The 22,502-nt window shown below is 39.6% G+C and overlaps 2 protein-coding genes across 8 annotated transcripts in view; one reads left to right on the top strand and one right to left on the bottom strand.

The window, feature by feature from the left end:
* Positions 1-22,502, bottom strand: part of SAP30 (Sin3A associated protein 30) — a 105,030-nt gene that overhangs the window by 58,609 nt on the left and 23,919 nt on the right. For 4 of the 7 annotated variants that reach the window (XR_003108096.2, XR_003108097.2, XR_003108099.2 and 1 more), the window contains exons 4-5: positions 20,567-20,629; positions 3,619-3,722 (exon numbers count right to left, since the gene is read on the bottom strand). Coding sequence is in view for 1 of the 7 variants with exons in the window: in XM_025281316.2 (XP_025137101.1) it covers positions 20,612-20,629 (18 nt within the window). In the remaining 6 variants the exon portion in view is untranslated. Of the gene's footprint in view, positions 1-3,618; positions 3,723-17,901; positions 18,350-19,084; positions 19,188-20,566; positions 20,630-22,502 lie in introns of those variants that run through there. The other 3 variants (XR_006549729.1, XM_025281316.2, XR_003108093.2) reach the window with 3 other exon arrangements.
* Positions 8,578-20,970, top strand: SCRG1 (stimulator of chondrogenesis 1). Its single transcript, XM_006063753.3, has 3 exons — positions 8,578-8,974; positions 18,106-18,361; positions 20,747-20,970. The coding sequence occupies exons 2-3, from the start codon at positions 18,120-18,122 to the stop codon at positions 20,799-20,801; spliced, it is 297 nt and encodes a 98-aa protein (XP_006063815.1). The 5' UTR covers positions 8,578-8,974; positions 18,106-18,119; the 3' UTR covers positions 20,802-20,970.

The following is a 22,502-nucleotide window of genomic DNA, read 5'->3' as shown; positions in this document are numbered from 1 at the left end:
AAATGTATGTGTATACAAAGCCTGCACACAAATGTTTATAGCACTTTTATCTATAATTGCAAAACTATAAGTAACAAAGATATTCTTCAACAGGTGAAAAAAATGAACAAACTGTGGTATATCACTATCACAGAAAGTTATTTGGTGATAAAGAGAAATAAGCTAAGAAAGCTTAAGAATACATGAATGACTCAAATACAGACTGCTAAGTGAAAGAAGCCAGTCTATACAGATTACATACTCTAGGGTTCCAATTATATGACAGTGAGGAAAACATAAAACTCTAGAAATGGTGAAAAGATCAGTAATTGTCCGAGTTCCAGGAAGAATAGGTGAAGTCCAGGAGAAACAGTGACAGACTTTATTTTCTTGGGCTCCCAAATCACTGCAGACGGTAACTGGAGCCATGAAATTAAAAGATGCTAGATCCTTGGAAGAAAAGCTATGACAAACCCAGACAGCATATTAAAAAGCAGAGACATTACTTTGCTGACAAAGGTCCATCTAGTCAAAGCTATGGTTTTTCAGCAGTCATGTATGGATGTGAGAGTTGGACCAAAAAAAGGCTGAGCACCAAAAAACTGATGCTTTTGAACTGTGGTGCTGGAAAAGACTCTTGAGAGTCCCTTAGATAGCAAGGAGATCAAACTAGTCAATCCTAAAGGAAATCAATCCTGACTCTTCATTCGGAGGGATTGATGCTGAAGCCGAAACTCCAAAACTTTGGCCACCTGATGCGAAGAGCTGACTCATTGGAAAAGACCCTGATGCTGGGAAAGATTGAGGGCAGAAGGAGAGATGGTTGGATGGCATCATCTACTCAATGGACATGAGTTTGAGCAAGCAAGGGGAGACGGTGAAGGATAGGGAAGTCTGGCATGCTGCAGTTCATAGGGTCACAAACAGTTGGACGCGACTGAACAAGAAGGAGATATTTAAGGCAATGAGTCTATTCTGTATTATAATGTAATAGGGGATAGTGAATACCATGTGTTTGTCAAAACCCACTGACCTTTACAGTATGAAGACTGATCCTTAATGCATGCAAGTTTAAAAAGTATATTTAAGAGGTTGGGGTATCGCAGGATGGAAAGTAGAATGTGACAGAACAAGCTAATTATATGACAACTGTACAAAACAACCTTTCTAGAGAGTGGGATGAAGAGAAAGGTGCTGACCTGAGCAACTTTGGAAATAGACCCTATAAAACGGAGGGCAAAAGGCACTGCACGTAAGCCCTGTGGCCCTAGCGGGTTGTCGTTTCCAACTGTGTTGCAATTTTAGACTCACTCTCATTCCACTCCTCCTACTACCAAGGCGACAGGCTAACAGCACAATTTTGTCTTCTTTCCAGTCTCAGTTCCACTGCTTATCAGCTGGGTGAGCTTGGTCTTGCCGTCTGACCTTTTGGAGCCCCAGTTCCCCACCTGAAAAAGTACCTCGGGAAGGAATGTTGCTTGGGTGAAATAAGCCAAGATTTCTAAAGTGTTTGGTGAACTTGGCAATGTCATTTTTATCACTAATGTTGATACAGGTATTGTCCTCATTACCAACTGACCAGAGGCTTGTAGAGGCTTCAGCACTCACTTGGGCTCTACAGAGAACACCCGTTGGCAACTTAACCTTTTCTCATTCTCGGTTTGATAAGTAGGTTGTGTCCAACAAACCACACAATTATTGTTGGGATCTGGGCTATGATTCCATTTACTGTCAGACCAAGGCCTCTTTTAGACTGCCAGGAAACCAAAGGGCTCATTTTCAAGTTTCCTTCTTTCTTGGCCTCTTTTCCTGCCAGGGTTTATTTTCATGTGAACATGATCATTCATTCTAAATATTCCATGGGCTCCTAAAACTGGCTAGTTCTCCTCGATTCACTTCTCTCCTGAGGTCCATTTTTCTGACTTTATTTCTATGATATTTAAAGATCAGTTTTTGTCATAAGATAAAGACTGCAGTGTCTGAGAAGTGTAATTGATTATTTACCAGCAGGTTTAGCTCCATGTATCAAGATTGACTGACCTCCTAAAATTTGTACATAGTCACCAAACAATTCAAATAAATTTCTCAGTTCTGCTTTCTTCTCACTCTTTAGGAGGAGTCAGGTTGTTGGCCCTAGATTGCATTTGGTATTTAAAAAGACAAGCTTTACACTAGAAGATCAATACATCTAAAATAAAAACATGGGTTTGGGGATAATTTTTATTGTTGGGGGTGGAGGGGGTCAAGCTAACAAAAGCTTGTTGTTGGCATTCCATGTCTGAGCTGAAGATTATATAGAGGTAAATATCTGTAGCAGATTCCTGTTGAAATGAGTTATTTGTTCTTTTAAATCTCTAAATAGCCACCAAAGAAAAGAAAGGTTAAACCTTAATCTGTCTATTAGGCTATTTATTGTTCACAGGTGTCAATGATGCCTATAAAAGTATTGTCTTATTATGTCAAAGTGCATTTAAGCAACGGATGTTCTTTGAGCTGAGGGCTTCCCAGGTGGCTCAGTGGTAAAGAATCTGCCTGCCAACACAGGAGGCATGCAGAAGATGCGAGTTTGATCCCTGGGTCGGGAAGATTCCCTGGAGGAAGAAATGGCAACCCACTCCACTATTATTGCCTGGAGAATCTTGTGGACAGAGGAGCCCACGGGATTGCAAAGAGTTGACTAAGCAACAGAATACACGTGCCTTGAGCTATACTTAAAAACATAAAACACTTTAAATGGTGATTGCTGTTATACCAAACTATTTCACTATTAAAGGGTTAGTTGCTCAGGCTTGTCTGATTCTTTGCGACCCCATGGACTGTAGCCCACCAGGTTCCTCTGTCCATAGGATTTCCCAAGCAAGAATACTGGAGTGGGAAGCCATTCCCTACACCAGGTGATTAAACCCGGGTCTCCTGCATACTGTCTGGGACACCAGGGATTATTTTGAAACAAATTGAACAATAAGTTAGTGTATTCCAGAACAAAAAATAAAGATCAGGTCCAGCAGGGTGCTCACGACCTCTACGGGTCAGGGAGCCTTGCTGTGCACACCCAGGCAAAGGAGATTGTGTGTTTGCTCTTCTGATGAAAGTTTCTGAGCAGGATGTTCCCCCCGTAAGCCCCATAAGCCACGTCACAGTCACAGCTGCCTGTCGGGGGTCCTAGCAGTTCCCAAGTGCATCCTAATACCAACAGGAGGGCCTTTAGGAAGCAGGTCCCTTCCTGCAGCTACAGCGGCGTAAGTTCACAGGCCACAGCCCCTTGGTGACTAATTCTGCTGTCTCCTCCGGGCCTCATGGAGGCTCCTCAGTGGGTCAATTTTCCTGTTTCACTGCAGTAGCAGAAAGCTAAGTCTGGGTACTGGAGGTTATCTTGTTCAATCCACTTGCAAAAGCCATTCTCAGCACAAACGTTCCAGGTTCAGAGGAAATTTTAGTTTTCATCAAAAAGAATACTCTTATAAGGAGCTCAAAGGTAATTAAGTTAATAAAACAGGTTAATTGTTTCTTTTTAACGGATGGAAGATTTTTAGAGACATTTTCAAAGGCTATTTTGTCTCATAATGTCAACAAATATACTGTGAATTCGTTTTCAATTAGCATCATTATTGTGAAAATCCTTTTGTCGAAGATACTCACATAAAACAGGTCCTCCTTCTCTCCTGGGAGGGACCTGTGAAGGTTGAAACTTGAGGCTGCTTCTCTCCACACCGCACCCTCAGCCACTCCAGAAGGCTTTAAGCCTGGAGGAAACGGGAGAAAGGGGCTGGTTAGGGACCAGCAGCATATCCTAAATCTGGGTGCAGGCATAAGCTCCCAGGTGGGAATCAGGGGAAGAGTTTATGTATGTTCCCATTTTTTTCCCCACAAGTTTAAGATGTCCAATGTCTGCAATTACTTATACCTAAAACATCTTCCGAGACTTTCTCTGATTGGGAGCATTTTGCTGTTACTTTTTTTTAGGAAATACTAATCAGCCTGCTTTTCAAATTTAATACCGATACTTTTAACATTATTGCTTAAGTTCTATATCATGAACTGGCACTGTCATTAATTTGGGGGAATTTTTCTATTTGGTGGCTTCCCAATCCCTTATGATTATACAGTTGAAGTGAGAAATAGATTTAAGGGACTAGATCTGATAGAGTGCCTGATGAACTATGGACTGAGGTTCGTGACACTGTACAGGAGACAGGGATCAAGACCATTCCCACGGAAAAGAAATGCAAAAAAGCAAAGTGGCTGTCTGGGAAGCCCTTACAAATAGCTGTGAAAAGAAGAGAAGCAAAAAGCAAAGGAGAAAAGGAAAGATATAAGCATCTGAATGCAGAGTTCCAAAGAATAGCAAGGAGAGATAAGAAAGCTTTCTTCAGCAATCAATGCAAAGAAATAGAGGAAAACAACAGAATGGGAAAGACTAGAGATCTCTTCAAGAAAATTAGAGATACCAAGGGAACATTTCATCCAAAGATGGGCTCGATAAAGGACAGAAATGGTATGGACCTAACAGAAGCAGAAGATATTAAGAAGAGGTGGCAAGAATACACAGAAGAACTGTACAAAAAAGATCTTCATGACCCAGATAATCATGATGGTGTGATCACTCACCTAGAGCCAGATATCCTGGAATGTGAAGTTAAGTGGGCCTTAGAAAGCATCACTACGAACAAAGCTAGTGGAGGTGATGGAATTCCAGTTGAGCTATTTCAAATCCTGAAAGATGATGCTGTGAAAGTGCTGCCTTCAATATGCCAGCAGATTTGGAAAACTCAGCAGTGGCTGAGGACTAGAAAAGGTCAGTTTTCATTCCAATCCCAAAGAAAGGCAATGCCAAAGAATGCTCAAACTACCGCACAATTGCATTCATCTTACATGCTAGTAAAGTAATGCTCAAAATTCTCCAAGCCAGGCTTCAACAATACGTGAACCGTGAACTTCCAGATGTTCAAGCTGGTTTTAGAAAAGGCAGAGGAACCAGAGACCAAATTGCCAACATCCTCTGGATCATTGAAAAAGCAAGAGAGTTCCAGAAAAACATCTATTTCTGCTTTATTGACTATGCCAAAGCCTTTGAATGTGTGGATCACAATAAACAGTGGAAAATTCTTAAAGAGATGGGAATACCAGACCACCTGACCTGCCTCTTGAGAAATTTGTATGCAGGTCAGGAAGCAACAGTTAGAACTGGACATGGAACAACAGACTGGTTCCAAATAGGAAAAGGAGTACGTCAAGGCGGTATATTGTTACCCTGCTTATTTAATCTCTATGCAGAGTACATCATGAGAAATGCTGGACTGGAAGAAACACAAGCTGGAATCAAGATTGCCAGAGGTTCAGACCCTCCAGTCTTATACCATAGCCATTGGGCAATTCCAACAGGATATACACTTGTGGGTATGAACCAGGACCCAAAAGATTCTAAAGAGTCACCACTATATGCTCCAGGAACTCAAGTCCTTATAAAAGTTCAGCCCACATGGAAGGGCCCCTACCCTGTAATACTTTCTACCCCCACAGCAGTCAAGGTACCAAGACATGACTTCTGGATTCACTACTCCCAAGTCAAGCCATGGAAGAAAACAGAAGAGGACACTCAATACACCTGTGAGCCCCTGGGAGATCCCAGATACCTATTAAGAACTACAAATGAGTGCCATTCTAATGAACACCCCCAAAATCTGGTTTCTGGGGATAACATTTCTCAGGATAACTCTAAGGAGCCAACACAGCTTGACAGAGATTGTACTCCAAGACAGACAGGAGATAGATCTGATCCCTGAACAAGGAGGGACTTGAGCTATCCTGGCGATGTGAATTTAAAATTGACCAATGTCCCTACTAGTCCTTGTTATGCTATATTGATGATGATTATGATTATTCCATGTACTGTCAATTGTCTAACCTGTTTCGTCTCTGCCCAGGTCAATCAGCTACAACATGTAGTGCCAGTTCAACAAAGATATAAAACTACAGCTAACCACAGAATATATCACACACCCTTGGACACCGCTATAAGGGCTCTGAGGATTGAGACTAGCAAGAGGGGGAGGCCCAATACACCTCACCGCCCCAGTTCAGCAGGAAGTAGCCAGAAAGACCTCGATGCCCCTATTCCCAAAGAATTGGGCCTCCCATCTCTTGAGGGGGGAATGTTAGGTAGGTAGAATAGGGAAAAGGAGTCCAAAATGGCAGTGGCTAAGACAAGGAAGGTCCGAGGACCAGAGTGAAGACTTCAGGCAGAACAAACAGAACAAACAGCACTCCTGGCTAAGCCCAATTTGCATAGGGCAGGCCCAGGTGGAGGAAAAAACATATAAAAGGAGGAGCCAAAGCGCTCTCTCTCGGACTCTCTCTCCCACGTGCGTGCACTCTTTTCTTTCTCTCTCTCTCACTCTCCTGCTATCTTCTAAATAAAACAGAGCTGTAACACTGAAAAAAAAAAAAAAAAGATTGCCGGGAAAAATATCAATAACCTCAGATATGCAGATGACATCACCCTTATGGCAGAAAGTGAAGAGGAACTAAAAAGCCTCTTGATGTAGGTGAAAGAGGAGAGTGAAAAAGTTGGCTTAAAACTCAACATTCAGAAAACGAAGATCATGGCATCTGGTCCCATCACTTCATGGCAAATAGATGGGGAAACAGTGAAACAGTGTCAGACTTTATTTTTGGGGGCTCCAACATCACTGCAGATGCTGACTGCAGCCATGAAATTACAAGACGCTTACTCCTTGGAAGAAAAGTTATGACCAACCTAGATAGCATATTGCAAAGCAGAGACATTACTTTGCCAACAAAGGTCTGTCCAGTCAAGGCTATGGTTTTTCCAGTGGTTATGTACGGATGTGAGAGTTGGACTGTGAAGAAAGCTGAGCGCCGAAGAATTGATGCTTTTGGACTGTGGTGTTGGAGAAGACTCTTGAGAGTCCCTTGGACTGCAAGGAGATCCAACCAGTCCATTCTGAAGGATATCAGCCCTGGGATTTCTTTGGAAGGAATGATGCTAAAGCTGAAACTCCAGTACTTTGGCCACCTCATGCCAAGAGCTGACTCATTGGAAAAGACTCTGATACTGGGAGGGATTGGGGGCAGGAGGAGAAATGGATAACAGAGGATAAGATGGCTGGATGGCATCACTGATTTGATGGGCGTGAGTCTGAGTGAACTCTGGGAGTTGGTGATGGACAGGGAGGCCTGGCATGCTGCGATTCATGGGGTCACAAAGAGTCGGACAAAACTGAGCGACTGAACTGAACTGAACTGAACTGGTGGGTCAGACAGTATAGAATCTGCCTGCAATGCAGGAGACCTGGGTTTCATCTCTGGGTTGGAAAGATCCCCTGGAGGAAGAAATGGCAACCCACTCCAGTATTCTTGCCTGGAATAGCCCATGGATGGAGGAGCCTGGCAGGCTACAGACCACGGGGTATCAAAGAGGCTGACACAACTGAGAGGCTTCACTTTCTTTCTTTCTGGTGGATCAAATGGTAGAGACTCTGTCTGCAATGTGGGAGACCTGGGTTCAATCCCTGGGTCAGGAAGATCCCCTGGAGAAGGGAATGGCTACCCACTCCAGTATTCTTGCCTGGAGAATTCCATGGACTTAGAAAAGCCTGGCAGGTTGCAGTCCATGGAGTAGCAAAGAGTTGAACACAACTGAGTGACTAACACTTTCTATTTGTAATAAACTTTGATTGAACATAAGAGTGATAACGTATACACACACACACACACACACACACATATATATGCATGCAGGCATGCTAAGTCACTTCAGTCGTGTCCGACTCTGGGCAACTCCATAGATGGCAGCCCACCAGGCTCCCCTGTCCCTGGGATTCTTCAGGTAAGAATACTGGAGTGGGTTGCCATTTCCTTCTATATATATATATATACATAAATAAATATATAAGACATACATATACAGACATACACACTGGGTTGGCTGAAAAGTTCATTCGATACAACCAGGAATGCTTTCCCCCCTATTCTTCATCTAGATAATCCTGCTCTATTATAATCTTTCTAACTCCTGGAACTCTGCTCAAAATTGAATTAAAACAACAATGACCAAAGGATAGTTAACAGATGCTACAATTCCACTTCACTCCAAACAGAATGAAATTCCTTTCATGCCTTTATTTTGAGGCACAGAATAGATTTCGTTTTTAGTCATTTTATGTTTTGTTTTACAGTGATGGATAACATTTGGGTGAGGACCTGGTAAGCTGGGATGGTTGTTGTTCAGTCGCTAAGTCGTGTCCAACTCTGCAACCCATATCAAAAAGACATCTAGATGGTAAGGAAAACTTGGCAAAAACACAGAGAAACTGTGAAAGGGAAAAGATCCTTAGCCAACCGCCTTCCTGAATCACAGTGGCCATTCCTCCTGCTCCTCCTCCCTCCTCTCCTTTGCTTTCTCTGCCCTTATCTCTCTCTCTCCTCTCTCTCTCTCTCTCTCTCTCTCTCTCTCTCTCACACACACACACACACACACACTCTTCTCCTAAGGTAAAAACCACTCTGTGCTCTCTGCCTGTCTGTCTCTCTTTCTTTCTCTCTCTCTCTCTCTCTCACACACACACACACACACACACACACACACACCCTAAGGAAAAATCACTCTCTGTGCTCTCTAAATGCCTCGGGTTCTACACTTCATTGCTGCGACAGTCCGCCTCCCTGAGGTGCCTGTGCAGACCACCTATTTCCTTCTGTCAAGAAGCTCTTAGCTCACTCCCACCTGGTTTGGAAGAGTCCAGGGGGCTGTTCTCTGTCTTGCAGCCCCGTCTCTCTCCACTGCCTTCTCTCCCCAGTCTTGGCTGCAGTGGCCTGGCAGGCGGGCTAGCGAGGGATGAAGCAGACAAAGGTCCACTTGTAACCTCCTTCCAGCACCTCCTCTTTTCTCCTTTTGCCCAAACTCACCCAGTGAGTTGGAGCATTTAAGGAGATTCCTCTGCCAAGAAGACCAAAGGAAAGAAGAAGAAAAAGGGTATGTACTTTTTTCCTTAAAAATCATTTTAGGTTGTTGTTTCTGCTGCAAACTACTGCTATAGAATAGGGCAGAAGTGTTTTTGTGTTTTAGTCAGAAGAGAAAGGGAGATGGAGAAAGCCTCAGAGGAGGTGATGAGAAAAATGATACTTCCCAGGTTAGAGGGAAAGAATCAGATGAAAAGAGAAGAGAAAATGTACATTTCTTAACAGGAAAGGCATTTAATTGGGGGGCAGCTCCCTCACCGCTGGTCCTTATGAAAGCCTTATTAAAGCCCCCCATCTACTCTGAATCTGGCCCCACAATTACTCAGGACTACGTGAGACTGATGGAAGTATATAAGCTCCTTTTCAAGGCACTAGCTGTATCTCTTTATTCCTACTTTACATGAAGTATAAAAACAGTGAGAAAGCAATGTTTTGTTTTGTTTTGTTTTGTTTTTTGCTTTTGAAAATCCTGATTCCTAAAAAGAAACTGGTATAAATATCTGAGACAAAGAGGGAATTCATGAAATTTATCCTCGGCACCCCCAGGATGGAATACAACACAGTGTCTATACTGCTACAATAAAGGGAACCCTTTTTTCCTTTGGGACTTATGAAAATTTCTCTTTAAAGGTCTTTCACTTAGTTACACAAGCTGTGAAAAGCTCTCTCAAATGCTGCAGTGATAATGATTTCAGGGAAATAATGAAAATGATGCAAGCCTGCATATTCATAGCATCCTCTAAGATGCTCGAAGGCAGATCACCTTCGGGGAGGAGGTGGACTTTGTTTTTCCACTGATGAGGGTCTCTTGGAGCTGACTGTGTCTGTTTTAAAGATGCTTGGAAGGCTTATTCACCTTGTAATACCACTTCTGTTCCTTTAACCTATACTTTGAGAAGTTTCAATTCAGTGCTCAGTCATTCCAATATAAATCTCTTCTGGTGCAGTTAATAAGAAAGAGAGGGAATTGTTAAAAAAAAAAATCATTGATTTTCATCGGCCAGGAAAGATGAATGGAAAACATTATGGACTGGACGGCAGTTTTCATCTCTTCCAACTATAATTTTGATATTTTAAATGTCAAGCTCTGGGTTGGAATTTTCATTGCTTTTGCAGCCTTCACTTCTTTCTGGCCGTGTTACAAAAGGAATCAGAAAAAGGGCTGCCCTTTCTAATTCATCAATTCTGCTTCATTCCATGCTATTAATGCCAGTTTCTAGAACAGACATCAGCTGTCTGCGGGAGCATTGCTCCCTGAAGGTCTGAACGCTTTCACGACATAACCCTGCAAGTTTTGGCCATTAAATGAGATAATTTTTCTTTTTCAGTTTCCCTTTAAGTCCAACCATTCAAAAGCTTGCTGGTGCCAAACACCCTTACACAACCAACATTTTCAATCCCCTCCCTATATGACAGTGGCAGTGATTTATTGTTTAACTGGAAACATCTTGCGTACAGCCCGATATCCTCTACACTGATCTTTTGAGAATAAGGCCACTATTGAGGGAGTTTGAGGGAGAATGGATGTATGTACATGTGTGGCTGAGTCCTTCACTGTTCACCTGAAACCATCACCACATTGTTAATTGGATATACCCCAGTACAAAATAAAAAGCTCAAAAAAAATTTATCCAGGGTTATGATTAATCTTACTCCTTGGAAGGAAAGTTATGACCAACCTAGATAGCATATTCAAAAGCAGAGACATTACTTTGCCAACAAATGTCCGTCTAGTCAAGGCTATGGTTTTTCCTGTGGTCATGTATGGATGTGAGAGTTGGACTGTGCAGAAGGCTGAGCGCCGAAGAATTGACGCTTTTGAACTGTGGTGTTGGAGAAGACTCTTGAGAGTCTCTTGGACTGCAAGGAGATCCAACCAGTCCATTCTGAAGGATATCAGCCCTGGGATTTCTTTGGAAGGAATGATGCTAAAGCTGAAACTCCAGTACTTTGGCCACCTCATGCAAAGAGTTGACTCATTGGAAAAGACTCTGATGCTGGGAGGGATGGGGGGCAGGAGGAGAAGGGGACAACAGAGGATGAGATGGCTGGATGGCATCACTGACTCGATGGATGTGAGTCTCAGTGAACTCCGGGAGTTGGTGTTGGACAGGGAGGCCTGGCGTGCTGCGATTCATGGGGTTGCAAAGAGTCGGACACGACTGAGCGACTGATCTGATCTGATCTGATCTGATGATTAATCAGACATCTATCAGGTGATCTATATTTTTTTAGGTTTTTCATCTGAATTGTATTTGTTAATATCAATTATTAAACACATAAAATGAGATACAATATAACTTTATTGTAAAAAATAATGCCACTATCCTATTGGGATAGGAATGATACCTTACAACATTAGAAACAACGTTAGTTACATAAAATTGAATCCAAAAAAAACAATCGGTAACTATCTAAAGATCTCTTGTTATTTCCTCAGATGCTCAGTTTTTAGCTTTATTTGCTGTTGTAATTTGCATGCATTCCAGGAGGAATTTAAAGGGGAGGTCCTTCAACAGAACGAGGGGAAAAAAGAGAGCAATTTGCTTCAAACTGGTCAAAATAATTTCACTCTTGTTGGCACTTGAAAATATATGGTCTTGATGGATTGCTAAGGATGAAGGTCAGTGTCTTTTAAAGAAAAAACAAACCAATGTATCATGGGAACATACTGGTTCAGACATTTCCCCACTTGCAGAATAATAGTTAAAGCTATTTATCTGTACTTAAGTAAAGGAAAAGAGAAGACTTCAGTTCAAACAGGTAATTTATAAACTGTTTAAAAAAAAAAAAAAAAGCTTCAAGCGAGTACTTGCCAGGTGTGGAACTTTCCACCCTAGTATGTGACCAAGGCAGACAGAAACACCATTCTGTGCTCTGGCCTGGACACAGCCAGGGAGGCACACGGTGTGGCAACATACCCACTGCCTTCTCTAGCAATTTACTTGTTCATTCTTTCAGCGGATGCTGTGTGAGCCCGTCCTGTGAGCCTGGCCTGGAAGCAGGCCTCTGAGAGGTGAGGGAGGAGGAAAAGGTGCACGCCCTGCCTTCACGGAACTGGCATCGCCTCCTCCAGTCCCCACACAGAGGCTGGCCCAGGCCTCCGTCCCTCATCTCTTCTCGTCCCAGTCTGTACTCGCAGTCCCACCACGACAAAGACAAAGCAATAAATATCCCCATGACCCTCAAATTCATACCTCCAGATTTGCATTCAGCTGTCTACTCAACATCTTCATTTCACATCTGATGGGCATCTCAGATTAACTTGTCCAGAAATTTACTCTTAAATCCCCCTCAGCTCAATAAATGTCAGTACCATTCAGGTCAGAAACCTAATAGGCATCCTGGAGTCTTTCTCTCTCACCTCATCTCTTCGATCAACTTCTTTCTCCGACATACTTCCCACCAAGAACATAAACGTTAGTTTCCCAGTGTCCCTGGCCATCTCCATTTCTCCTTCTCAACATCCTTGCCACTGCATGGGAGGCTCAAGAGGGGGTGGATATATGTGTATGTATAGCTGATTCACTTTGTTGTACAGCAGAATCTAACACAACATTGTAAAGCAACTATATCACAATTTAAAAAAAATTTAGAAGTCCAAAGTGAGGTTAACAACTGTCCTCTCCACATTGAAACTCTAGTTGACTTTTATTCTATCTGTGCTTTTCTGTATTTTCCATGCCTTACACTATTGCTATTGCTAAGTCACTTCAGTCATGTCCGACTCTGTGTGACCCCATAGACGGCAGCCCACCGGTCTTCCTCGTCCCTGGGATTCTCCAGGCAAGAACACTGGAGTGGGTTGCCATTTCCTTCTCCAATGCATGAAAGTGAAAAGTGAAAGTGAAGTGGCTCAGTCATGTCCAACCCTCAGCGACCCCATGGACTGCAGCCTTCTAGGCTCCTCCATCCATGGGATTTTCCAGGCAAGAGTACTGGAGTGGGGTGCCATTGCCTTCTCCAGGTATTACTATTTTTTTAGAAAAATAATTTTTCTTAAAAAAATCTAATGGCTCTTATTAGAACCATCTAATAGAAAGAAAGCATAAGATATTAACAGTCATGAAATGAGCTTAAGAACAAACTACACTTAAATGTGGGAAATATAAGAAAGGCAATAGGAGCCCAAGTTGGCTAAATGAATGAGTTTGTTCAAAAGCCACAAGAAATAGACAAAATTAAACTAGATTACCAAAAATAAGAACATGATTACATAGTAAAAACTAGGAAGATCAAAGCTCAAAAAGATATGAAAAATGCCAATGATCTAAAGTAACAGAAAAATTCTAACACATTAAGGCAAAAAGATTAAAAAGAGCTTACAGCTCTCCTCCCAACTCCTCCCCATACTCCCAATCTTTTGAAAGATAGGAATCAGGGGAGGGAGGTTACAGAAAAGGCAGCTGATGTTTGCTGTTGAATCTTCTCATAAATGTACACGTACATAGAAATATATATATTTTTAAGTCAGATATGAGCTAGTAATCCAGAACAAATGCTAGTTTTGACAAAAATGAAGCAAATGAACAAAAACCAGAAATTGGGATATACATTTTAAAGTCAGACTATTTAGAAAAAGTTAAATACAATGAATTAATTTAAATTAAAACAATAGTACCTGATGACATGCAAATTTAAGGATGTGGCAGGTCACTAACCTCTTCCAGATATAAACAGCTCTCTGCAACTAGCTATTGAGTTTAGCAATCTGAGAGACTCATCCTTCTCTGGCTGTAAGCATCTAGAGATGAGGATATATTATTTATTCTTTCACTAACGTGACAGGCACTGTTAAGGGTGCTTGGGATGGATACATATCGGAAAAAATCCTGCCTTCCTGGAGCGTCCATTCAATTTGGGGGAGACGCAATAAGAATATTTTATAATAATTTAGGTTTATAAATGTCATGGAAAATTAGAGCAAGAAAGGCAGATTAAGAATCTGTGAAGGAAGATAGAATTTTATTTCAAAAAACTTTTGTTGTTGAAATACAGTATAGTTGATTTACAATGTTGTGTTAGTCACTCAGTTATATATTCTTTTTCAGATTCTTTTTTATTATAAGTTATTACAAGATATTTAGTATACTTCCCTGGGCTATAGAGCAGGACTTTGTTATTTATTTTATATGTTGTTGTCATTTAGTCGCTAAGTTGTGTCCAACTCTTTTGTGACCTCATTGACTGTAACTCACCAGGCTCCTCTGTCCATGGGATTCTCCAGGCAAGAATACTGGAGTGGGTTGCCATGCCCTCCTCCAGGGGATCTTCCCTACCCAGGGGTGGAACCCCATCTCTTATGTCTCCTGCATTGGCAGGTAGGTTCTTTACCACTAGCACCACCTGGGAAGCCCTTGTGACCTTAGAAATAACACCAAAACCACATTCCATTTTAAAAAACTGAGAAATTATACTTCATTAATTTTAAACCTTTCCTTCTTTTAAAATCTTAAAACATTTGCTTATTTTAAATAAGAAGGTGAAAAGGAAAGTCATAGGTGAAGTAAATGTTTGGAAATGTTTGGAAAGTATATATCTAATAAAGAACTTGTGTTCAGAATATACAAAGAACCCTCACAACTCAAGAACACAATCCAACTTTTTTAAATAAGAAAAGATTTGGACAGGTCAACAAAGAAGATACACAGATGAAGAAAACATATGAAAGAGGTTAAATACCATTAATCATTAAGGAAATGCTACATAAAACCACAAGACATCTATCAGAATGTACAAATTAAAAATACTGACCATATCAAGTGTTGGAGAGGACGTAGACAAACTGGAACTCTTGCAGACTGCTGGTGGGAATTTTAAATGGTACAACCACTTTGGAAAAACAATTTAGCAATTCCTTAAAAAGTAAAACATACACCCACCAGTTATTCCACTCACAGGTATATGCTCAAGAGTAATGAAAGCTATCCCCTGGAGAGTAAAATCTCAAGGACAGAGGAACCTGGTGGGCTACAGTCCATGGGGGAGCAAAGAGTCAGACACGACTGAGCACGCACACACATGCACACAATGAAAGCTATGATCGTGCAAAGCCTTGTACACAAGTGTTCATAACAGCTTTGCAACAGCCTGAAACTGAAAAAAACCTAAATACCCATCAGTAGACGGATGGATAACAATTTATAGCATACATAATGCTATATTTCTCAGCAATAAAAAGGAGTCAGCTATTGATACAGGCAATGGACAGATATATATCTCTCAAAGTAAGTATGCTGAGTGATAAAAGCCAGATAAAAAAGAGTGCATATTTTATGACTCCATTTATATGAAACTGGAGAAAATGCACCTTAATCTCGGGGGAGAAAACAGGTCAGTGTTTGTCTGGATGGGAGTGGGGGCAGGGAGGAGTGAAACAGGTGGATGACAAGAGGGCAGGAGGAGACTTAGGGCTGATGGGTCCCCTCACTATCCTGAATATAGTGATGGTATAATGGGGACATACATGTGCCCAAACTTACCAAAGTGTATCCTCTAATATCTGTACTTTAGTATATGTCAATTTTACCTCAATAAAGCTCTTTAAAAAAAACTTTGCATAGTAGAGTTCTGTCTTAGACTTCAGTATGTCTTTTAAAGTTTAATGACTGTGGTGATTCCTAGCATATATTAAATGTTCAATTAACAAGAGATTTAATTATCCTTCTTTGAAGAGTAATCTGAAAAAAATGTCAAGAAATGTAACTCTTTTTTTTAAACATCAATTACATTATGGGGATAAAGAAGGCCTGAATCAGAAGTAACTGAGAACTAAAACACCTCACAGAATTACATTAAAAAAATACAACTTATGTTACAATTTGCAAAGTGTAAGGTATTATTATTGGAAGGTATTATTCTATCTATACTAGACTGTGATGTAATATAACACTGTAGCGCCTTGTTCTCTTAAATCTGAAAAAAACATACAGTGAAATAGATCTCATTTTTTTGTCTTTCCTTTCACTACTATTTGGAGGTAAGAATTAAATTGAATATTTATAATTCTAAGAAAATATATAAGCAAAGCCAAAAATGACTAATTCAAATCAGAATATGAAATAAAATCTAAAACTCTGTCAGAGTACGAAAGAGTATTTTCAGTTTCTAAAGTCATAAAAGAATCTGCCTGCAATGCAGGAGACCTGGGTTCGACTCCTGAGTTGGGAAGATCCCCTGGAGAAGGAAATAGTAATACACTCCAGTATTCTTGCCTGCAAAATCCCATGGACAGAAGAGCCTGGTGGGCTACAGTCCATGGGGTCGCAAGAGTTGGACACGACTTAGCAACTAAACCACCTAAACCACCAAACTCATAAAAAGCAGTGAGTGTCCTTCCTCAGATGATGTGAGTAGATCTGTATCTACTAAGGAAATTGAATCAGTAATTAATAACCTCCCAAAAGAGAAATCACCAAGGCCAGATGGGCTCCGTGGTGAACTCTACTAAACATTTCAGATACTTCAGCACCTGCCTACAAGACGAAATCTGAATGACTGTGGTGTCTGATTCTGGCTCCCACTATCTTGCTAGTCTCCCTTTACTGCAAACGCCTCTACTCTCTTCACGTTTAATATGGAGGCCAGAGAAGCCAAATTCAATAGATCATGAACATTCCATGTTCAATCGCCCAGTCCTGACTCTGTGAGACCCCATGGAGTGCAGCACACCAGGCCTCCCTGTCCCTCACCATCTCCCGAAGTTTGCTTAAGTTCATGTCCATTGCATTGGTGATGCCATCCAAATATCTCATCCTCTGTTGCCTCCTTCTCTTTTGCCTTCAGTCTTTCCCAGCATCAGGGTCTTTTCCAATGAGTCGTCTGTTCACATCAGATGACCAAAATATTGGAGCTTCAGCTTCAACATTGGTCCTTCCAATGAATATTCAGGGTTGATTTCCCTTAAAAGTGACTGGTTTGATCACCTTGCTGTCCAGGGGATTTTTAGGAGTCTTCTCCAGCACCACAGTTCAAAGGCATCAATTCTTTGGCACTCTGCTTTCTTTTGGAATATTCCATACAAATACTATATTTGAAGTATTATCTCCTAAAAGAGGAATTTAAACTTGCTTGGTATGACCACAAGAGTTCAAATTAGAACCAATGGGTGGAAGCCACAGAAAAATATTTTCCAGGAAGGGAAACATTAGAGCTATATCAGTGGAATATGTGGATTTAGTCAACAATTGAGTTCCCCATCACGGTAGGTGTCTAAAAACAGGCTAAAGGTCTCTTATGGGGAATTCAAGCCTCTGCTTTCAACTGAGGCTCAGATGTAACCCATGTGGGAGAAGTGTTCATAAATTACTAAAATTATGCAAAAAAAAAAATCAGTTCCCTAAATAAGTCTGAAACTTTTAAAAACTTAACTGTAAATATATCTATAGAATATAATCTGTCAGTGTCAGGATGAGTGGGCTTTTTGTTTCTGTCAGGGTGGGGTCCAGGTTATTTGACAATGTTGTTAGGATATGCAAAGTCAAGAATCACTGTACACAACAATGATATCTGCTTTAGAAATTTACTTCAGTTTTATCATCTTAAAAGCAGTTTTCCCCTACTGAATATACTGGTAAAAAAGTGAATTTGGGGGACTTCCCTGGCGGTCCAGCAGGTAAGACTCAAGGGGCGTGGGTTCAATCCCTGGTCAAGGAACTAAGATTTCGTATGCCTCATGGTCAAAAACAAAAAACAACAAGAACATCCACGCCTGTGCTGATAGTTACACAAGTCTGTAAATATTCCAAAAATCACTGAATAGTGCAAGTAAAGCAGGTGAATTGTATGGTATGAAAATTACAACTCAACAAAAAAAATTTTTTTAATGAACTTGAGTACTTGAAAATGCAAGTGGCTCTTCCCACTTTCTCCTTCTCCCTCCCTCACACAACTCTCAGTCAATATTTCTTTGTAGCGCTCAGGAATGTCAGTTTAAAGAAATATAATAAGTGATTTTTATTGTAGATAGTCATAAAACTTTGAGAAAGACATTGAAATAAAGTAGAAAAAAAATCAATTCCTACTCTTTCAATTTAAGAGTTAATGAGGACGCTGTAGAAGTTTATGTTCCGATGAACTCCATCCTTTTAAAAAACCTACGAAACAAACACACGCTGACGCAGTTTGGATTTTCTTTTATCTCAGAGCCAAGAGCCAAAATGAAATTTACAGTGCTTGCTGTCGCCGTTGGACTAACTTTGCTGCTAGGAGTCCAAGCCATGCCTGCAAACCGCCTCTCCTGCTACAGAAAAATACTAGAAGATCGCAACTGTCACAGCCTCCCAGAAGGAGTAGCTGACCTCACAAAGATCGATGCCAACGTCCAGGATCACTTCTGGGATGGGAAGGGATGCGAGATGATCTGCTACTGCAACTTCAGCGAACTACTCTGCTGCCCAAAGTAAGGAAATGCAGTCACAGAACGTATGGTTGTAAAATGCATGCATAACAACTTTCTTAAGACACCTTCACAAGGAGTTTGCTGAAACTTGTCACCCTTTTCAATAAAATCCTATTCAGATCGGAGCTCTTTTTTAGGATCATCAACATTATGTATGTACTCAACTGAATGTTTTCATTTAAGAGACAGAGTTTGGCAGATTTTAGTTAAGCTAAATGAAAGACAAATTAAGAACATTCCAGTCTATTAAAAGGTTTTGGATAAAAGATCCCAGTGAACAGATCAAGTAACAGGATGGAAAAGTTTGGTTTATAATAGTGAGAGAAAAACCTTCTAGTTCCATATATGAGTTAACCAGAAATTAACTGAAGTTTCTACCAACTTGGAAAGTAGATGTATTTTAAGTATAATACAAAGGTAGATAAATCAATAGATTTTTAGCTCTTGATTTTAATGTAATCTTTTCCTGGTGATTGGGGAATCTCAAATACTGTGATCTTGCCTATTTCATTTGAAATTAGTTTTTCCAAATTACTTTCAACATATGTCATCATTGTTTTTCATTTTTCTAAGAAATCTGTGAGACAGAAAGGACAGATAAAACCGCTTTATCAGGGAAAGGTGCAGAGAGGTAAAATGACCAGCACCAACCACATAACTAGTTAATATCAGCTCTGACACTAGAACCCAGGACTCCTGATTTGGACCAGGTAATTTTCCTACCAAACCAGTTGGTTCTTAGGTGTTGTTCCCAGGGCAGCAGCTCCAGTATTAGCTGAGTTCTTGTTAAAAATGTAATTCAACCTTGGACCCCAGACCAAACCAGCTGGATCAGAAACAATGGAGAGGAAGCAAAGCAATTATGGTTTAAACCCTTTGAGTAATTCTGATTCATCATAAAATGTGAGAATCACTTGATTAAAGAATGATATCAAGAACTCAAGTTAACTGATTCCATAAAATGACCTAACTTTTCCTACATAAATGAAATGCCATCTAATATTAAAATATCATACTTAAAATTTTCTTATAAGACTTGAAACTGATTTACTGAAATGTAGTTATTTTATGATATAATTTTGTGATCATCTATTGTAAATGGATGAAATAGAAGTATGAATATATGAAAGTAGTTTCTATCTGATTTTGGGTTACTGCTGTTGCATTAGCAACAAATAGGTAAGTATATTTCTTTTTTTTTTTTTTAACCTGTAAACACAAATTTTGCATCTTTTTTTTTTCAGTTGCACTGAGATATAGTTAAATATAGCACTGTTCACATTTAAGGTGTATAGCACAATGAGTTGAAAGAAAGACAGCTGATCCTTGAACAACACATATTTGAACTGCATGGGTACACTTACCTGCAAATTTCTTTCACTAAATACATACTATAGCACTATATCATCTATGATTGGCTGAATTCTCAGATGTGGAACTACAGGTATGGAGGACTGACTGTAAAGTTATTCACGGATTTTTGGTTGCACAGAAGGTCAGTACCCCTTATTGCTGTATTGTTCAAGGGTCAACTGTATTATGAAATGATTACCATAATAAGTGCAGTTAACACAAATCCCCTCACATGGTCAAAAAATTGTTTTTCCTTGTGATAACTTTAGGATATATTATCTCAGAAACTTTCAAATATATCACACACAGTGTTAGTTATGGTTATCATGTTGTACACTGTATGCTAAGTATATTTCTACTGAGCCATAATCATAATACTACCTTGCACATACATATAATTTGATATTATTCCATGCATTTTTTCAAATGGAGTGGCATTTTATTACAAACAGCCCTCATTTTCCTAATTAGTTTATCCATATTTTCCCACCTTAATAATTCCAAGTCCTGTGGATCATATTTTGATTACACATAACATTAGTACAGAAGGTAGCATCACATTTTTACATATCACCTTAAGTGATTTTTCCAACAAGAGTAAAGTTGAGTAGCTCAACATTTCACCTTTCCCTATAAAACCTAGAAATGTATTTATTTGCTTCCCTAGAAAATTTTAAACTTCTGTTTCTTATCAGTAGATTTAAACATTATGCCCATTCCCACCCATAACAGAGAAATGAATTTTTTGGTATGATTGTAATGTTTTGAAGTCACCCAGTCTTTGCTTTTCTTTATCAATAAATGATAGCATCATGTCAATGGCAAATGGGGAAAAGTAGAAGAATTGATTACCTTCTTAATCTTTGTTGCTCCTGTGGCAAGTCTTCCCATTCATTCTCATTGTACTTTGTACACCTAAAAAGAACAGTTATGTCTGAAATCCTGGAAATCACTGTCCATTTTTAGCCCAGCAAAGACTAACATGTATCTTAATTTCCAGCTGGATTTAATTCATGTTCTACTCTTTTTCAGAGATGTCTTCTTTGGACCAAAGATCTCTTTTGTGATTCCTTGCAACAATCACTGAACATCTTCATGTATTCCAGACAAACCACCCATAGTTCCCCGCAAACAGCGCTACAATAGTGTAACTGTATTTCTGGTTTCTGTGCAGTGCAATAAAGCACAGATTCTACAAATTCTTACTTGTCTAAGCAAACTTGTGTTAAATAAGTAGTAATAAAAATTCAATTTAATTTTTCTCTGTGGACATTGTTTAAAATTTTTCACTAGAAAATTTTCATCTATAAGGCGTTTAATATGCTTGATAAAAGAATTCTGTTTTCTAGATGCAGAGCCATAACTGTGGATCAAAGATGAAGAATACTTTCACTTCTTCATTAACAGTTATTGACCATGTACACTTAATGGAGAGAACCAGAGATAAATTGAGGTTCTTGGAAGGGAAACTAGAAATTTTCTATTAATAGTAAGAGGGGAAAAGGGAGCCAACATGTGAATAAATATTATGCATGCCAAATACTTTAAGTGTATTTGCATTTTGCTCTTTTAAAAACAACAAAATTGTCAAGATAAGTATTCTTAAACCAATCTTTTAGATGCTAACTCAAGTTTAAGATATTTGCTAAAAAATCAAGACAGACTTTGAATAGAGTTCCAGCTCCAAAATACTCACATAGCTGTATCCTTAAAACTATGCAGCATACCCCTGACATGTCCCTTTTTGGGGGGAATAACAAAACACATATGAAAAGAAATGGATGTTGGATGAGAATTAAAAAGTCACACAAATTTTAAAGGTAAATAAAACAGATTCTTTCAAAGATATTTTCTGGTTGTTAGAGGCAGTATTGGACTATGCGCCATACCTTAGGAGTGTTCACTGACTGGTAGCCAGCAGAAGTAATTTCAGAAAGTCCTTCATGTTATAAAAAAAAATGTATTAAATACTTGCTCAGTGCCAGTTATTTGGGGATGTTAACAATTTGGGAATGTAGTAATGAATAAGATGGACTTCTCTTCTTGGAACTTGTATTCTACCAAAACAGTAATCATTACAAATATTTATAAATGTGAAGCCTGCTGCTCCAAAGAAGAAGTATAGAATGCTTTATAAAGTATTGCTGTGGGGAAACATTTGAGAAGCATAACACTTGTAGTAAAACTAGGAGATAACCATTTTGTGTATTAAAGTGACATTATTTCATTGAAATACATCCTTTGGGGTCCCTGATCTGTTTCTGAAGACCACATCCAGAACAGTACCTGGTATCTATTGAGTGTTCAATAGGTGTTACTGGGCTGAACAAAATAATTTTGAGGTAGTCAGAATTCAGTTCCTCTTAAAAGTTACAAAAGCATAAGTCAGAACATGTTTTCAAATAGTATGACCTCTGCAAAAATCCATGAAGTGGAATTGTTTAAAAAACTAAAATATATTGTTTAATCAACATAGCATATGATTTGATTGAGTTTTTTCTCCTTCACTGAAGTGAAGTATTAAAGTCAAACTAACTCATTAACAGAAATCTTACATCCTTTCTGGAACAGTACATAGAATAGGTAAACAAAGAAAATTATCAGTAAATCTGTAACATTTTCTACTCAGTAGAGACTGTCTCTAAGGAAGACAAAAAAAGCAATCCAGCAATGGCATTTTATTAAGTATCCCGTTAATGCTGCAATCAAACCCTGATGAGAAAAACAGTATTTGAAAAAAGGCTGAATATTTAATAAATGGAATTTTATAAATAAATATGATGATTTT

This window comes from Bubalus bubalis, chromosome 3 (genome assembly GCF_019923935.1).
Source record: "Bubalus bubalis isolate 160015118507 breed Murrah chromosome 3, NDDB_SH_1, whole genome shotgun sequence".
Lineage (NCBI taxonomy): Eukaryota > Metazoa > Chordata > Mammalia > Artiodactyla > Bovidae > Bubalus > Bubalus bubalis.
The sequence above is the reverse complement of the archived record's forward strand: the minus strand, read 5'-3'. Positions and strand labels throughout refer to the sequence as shown.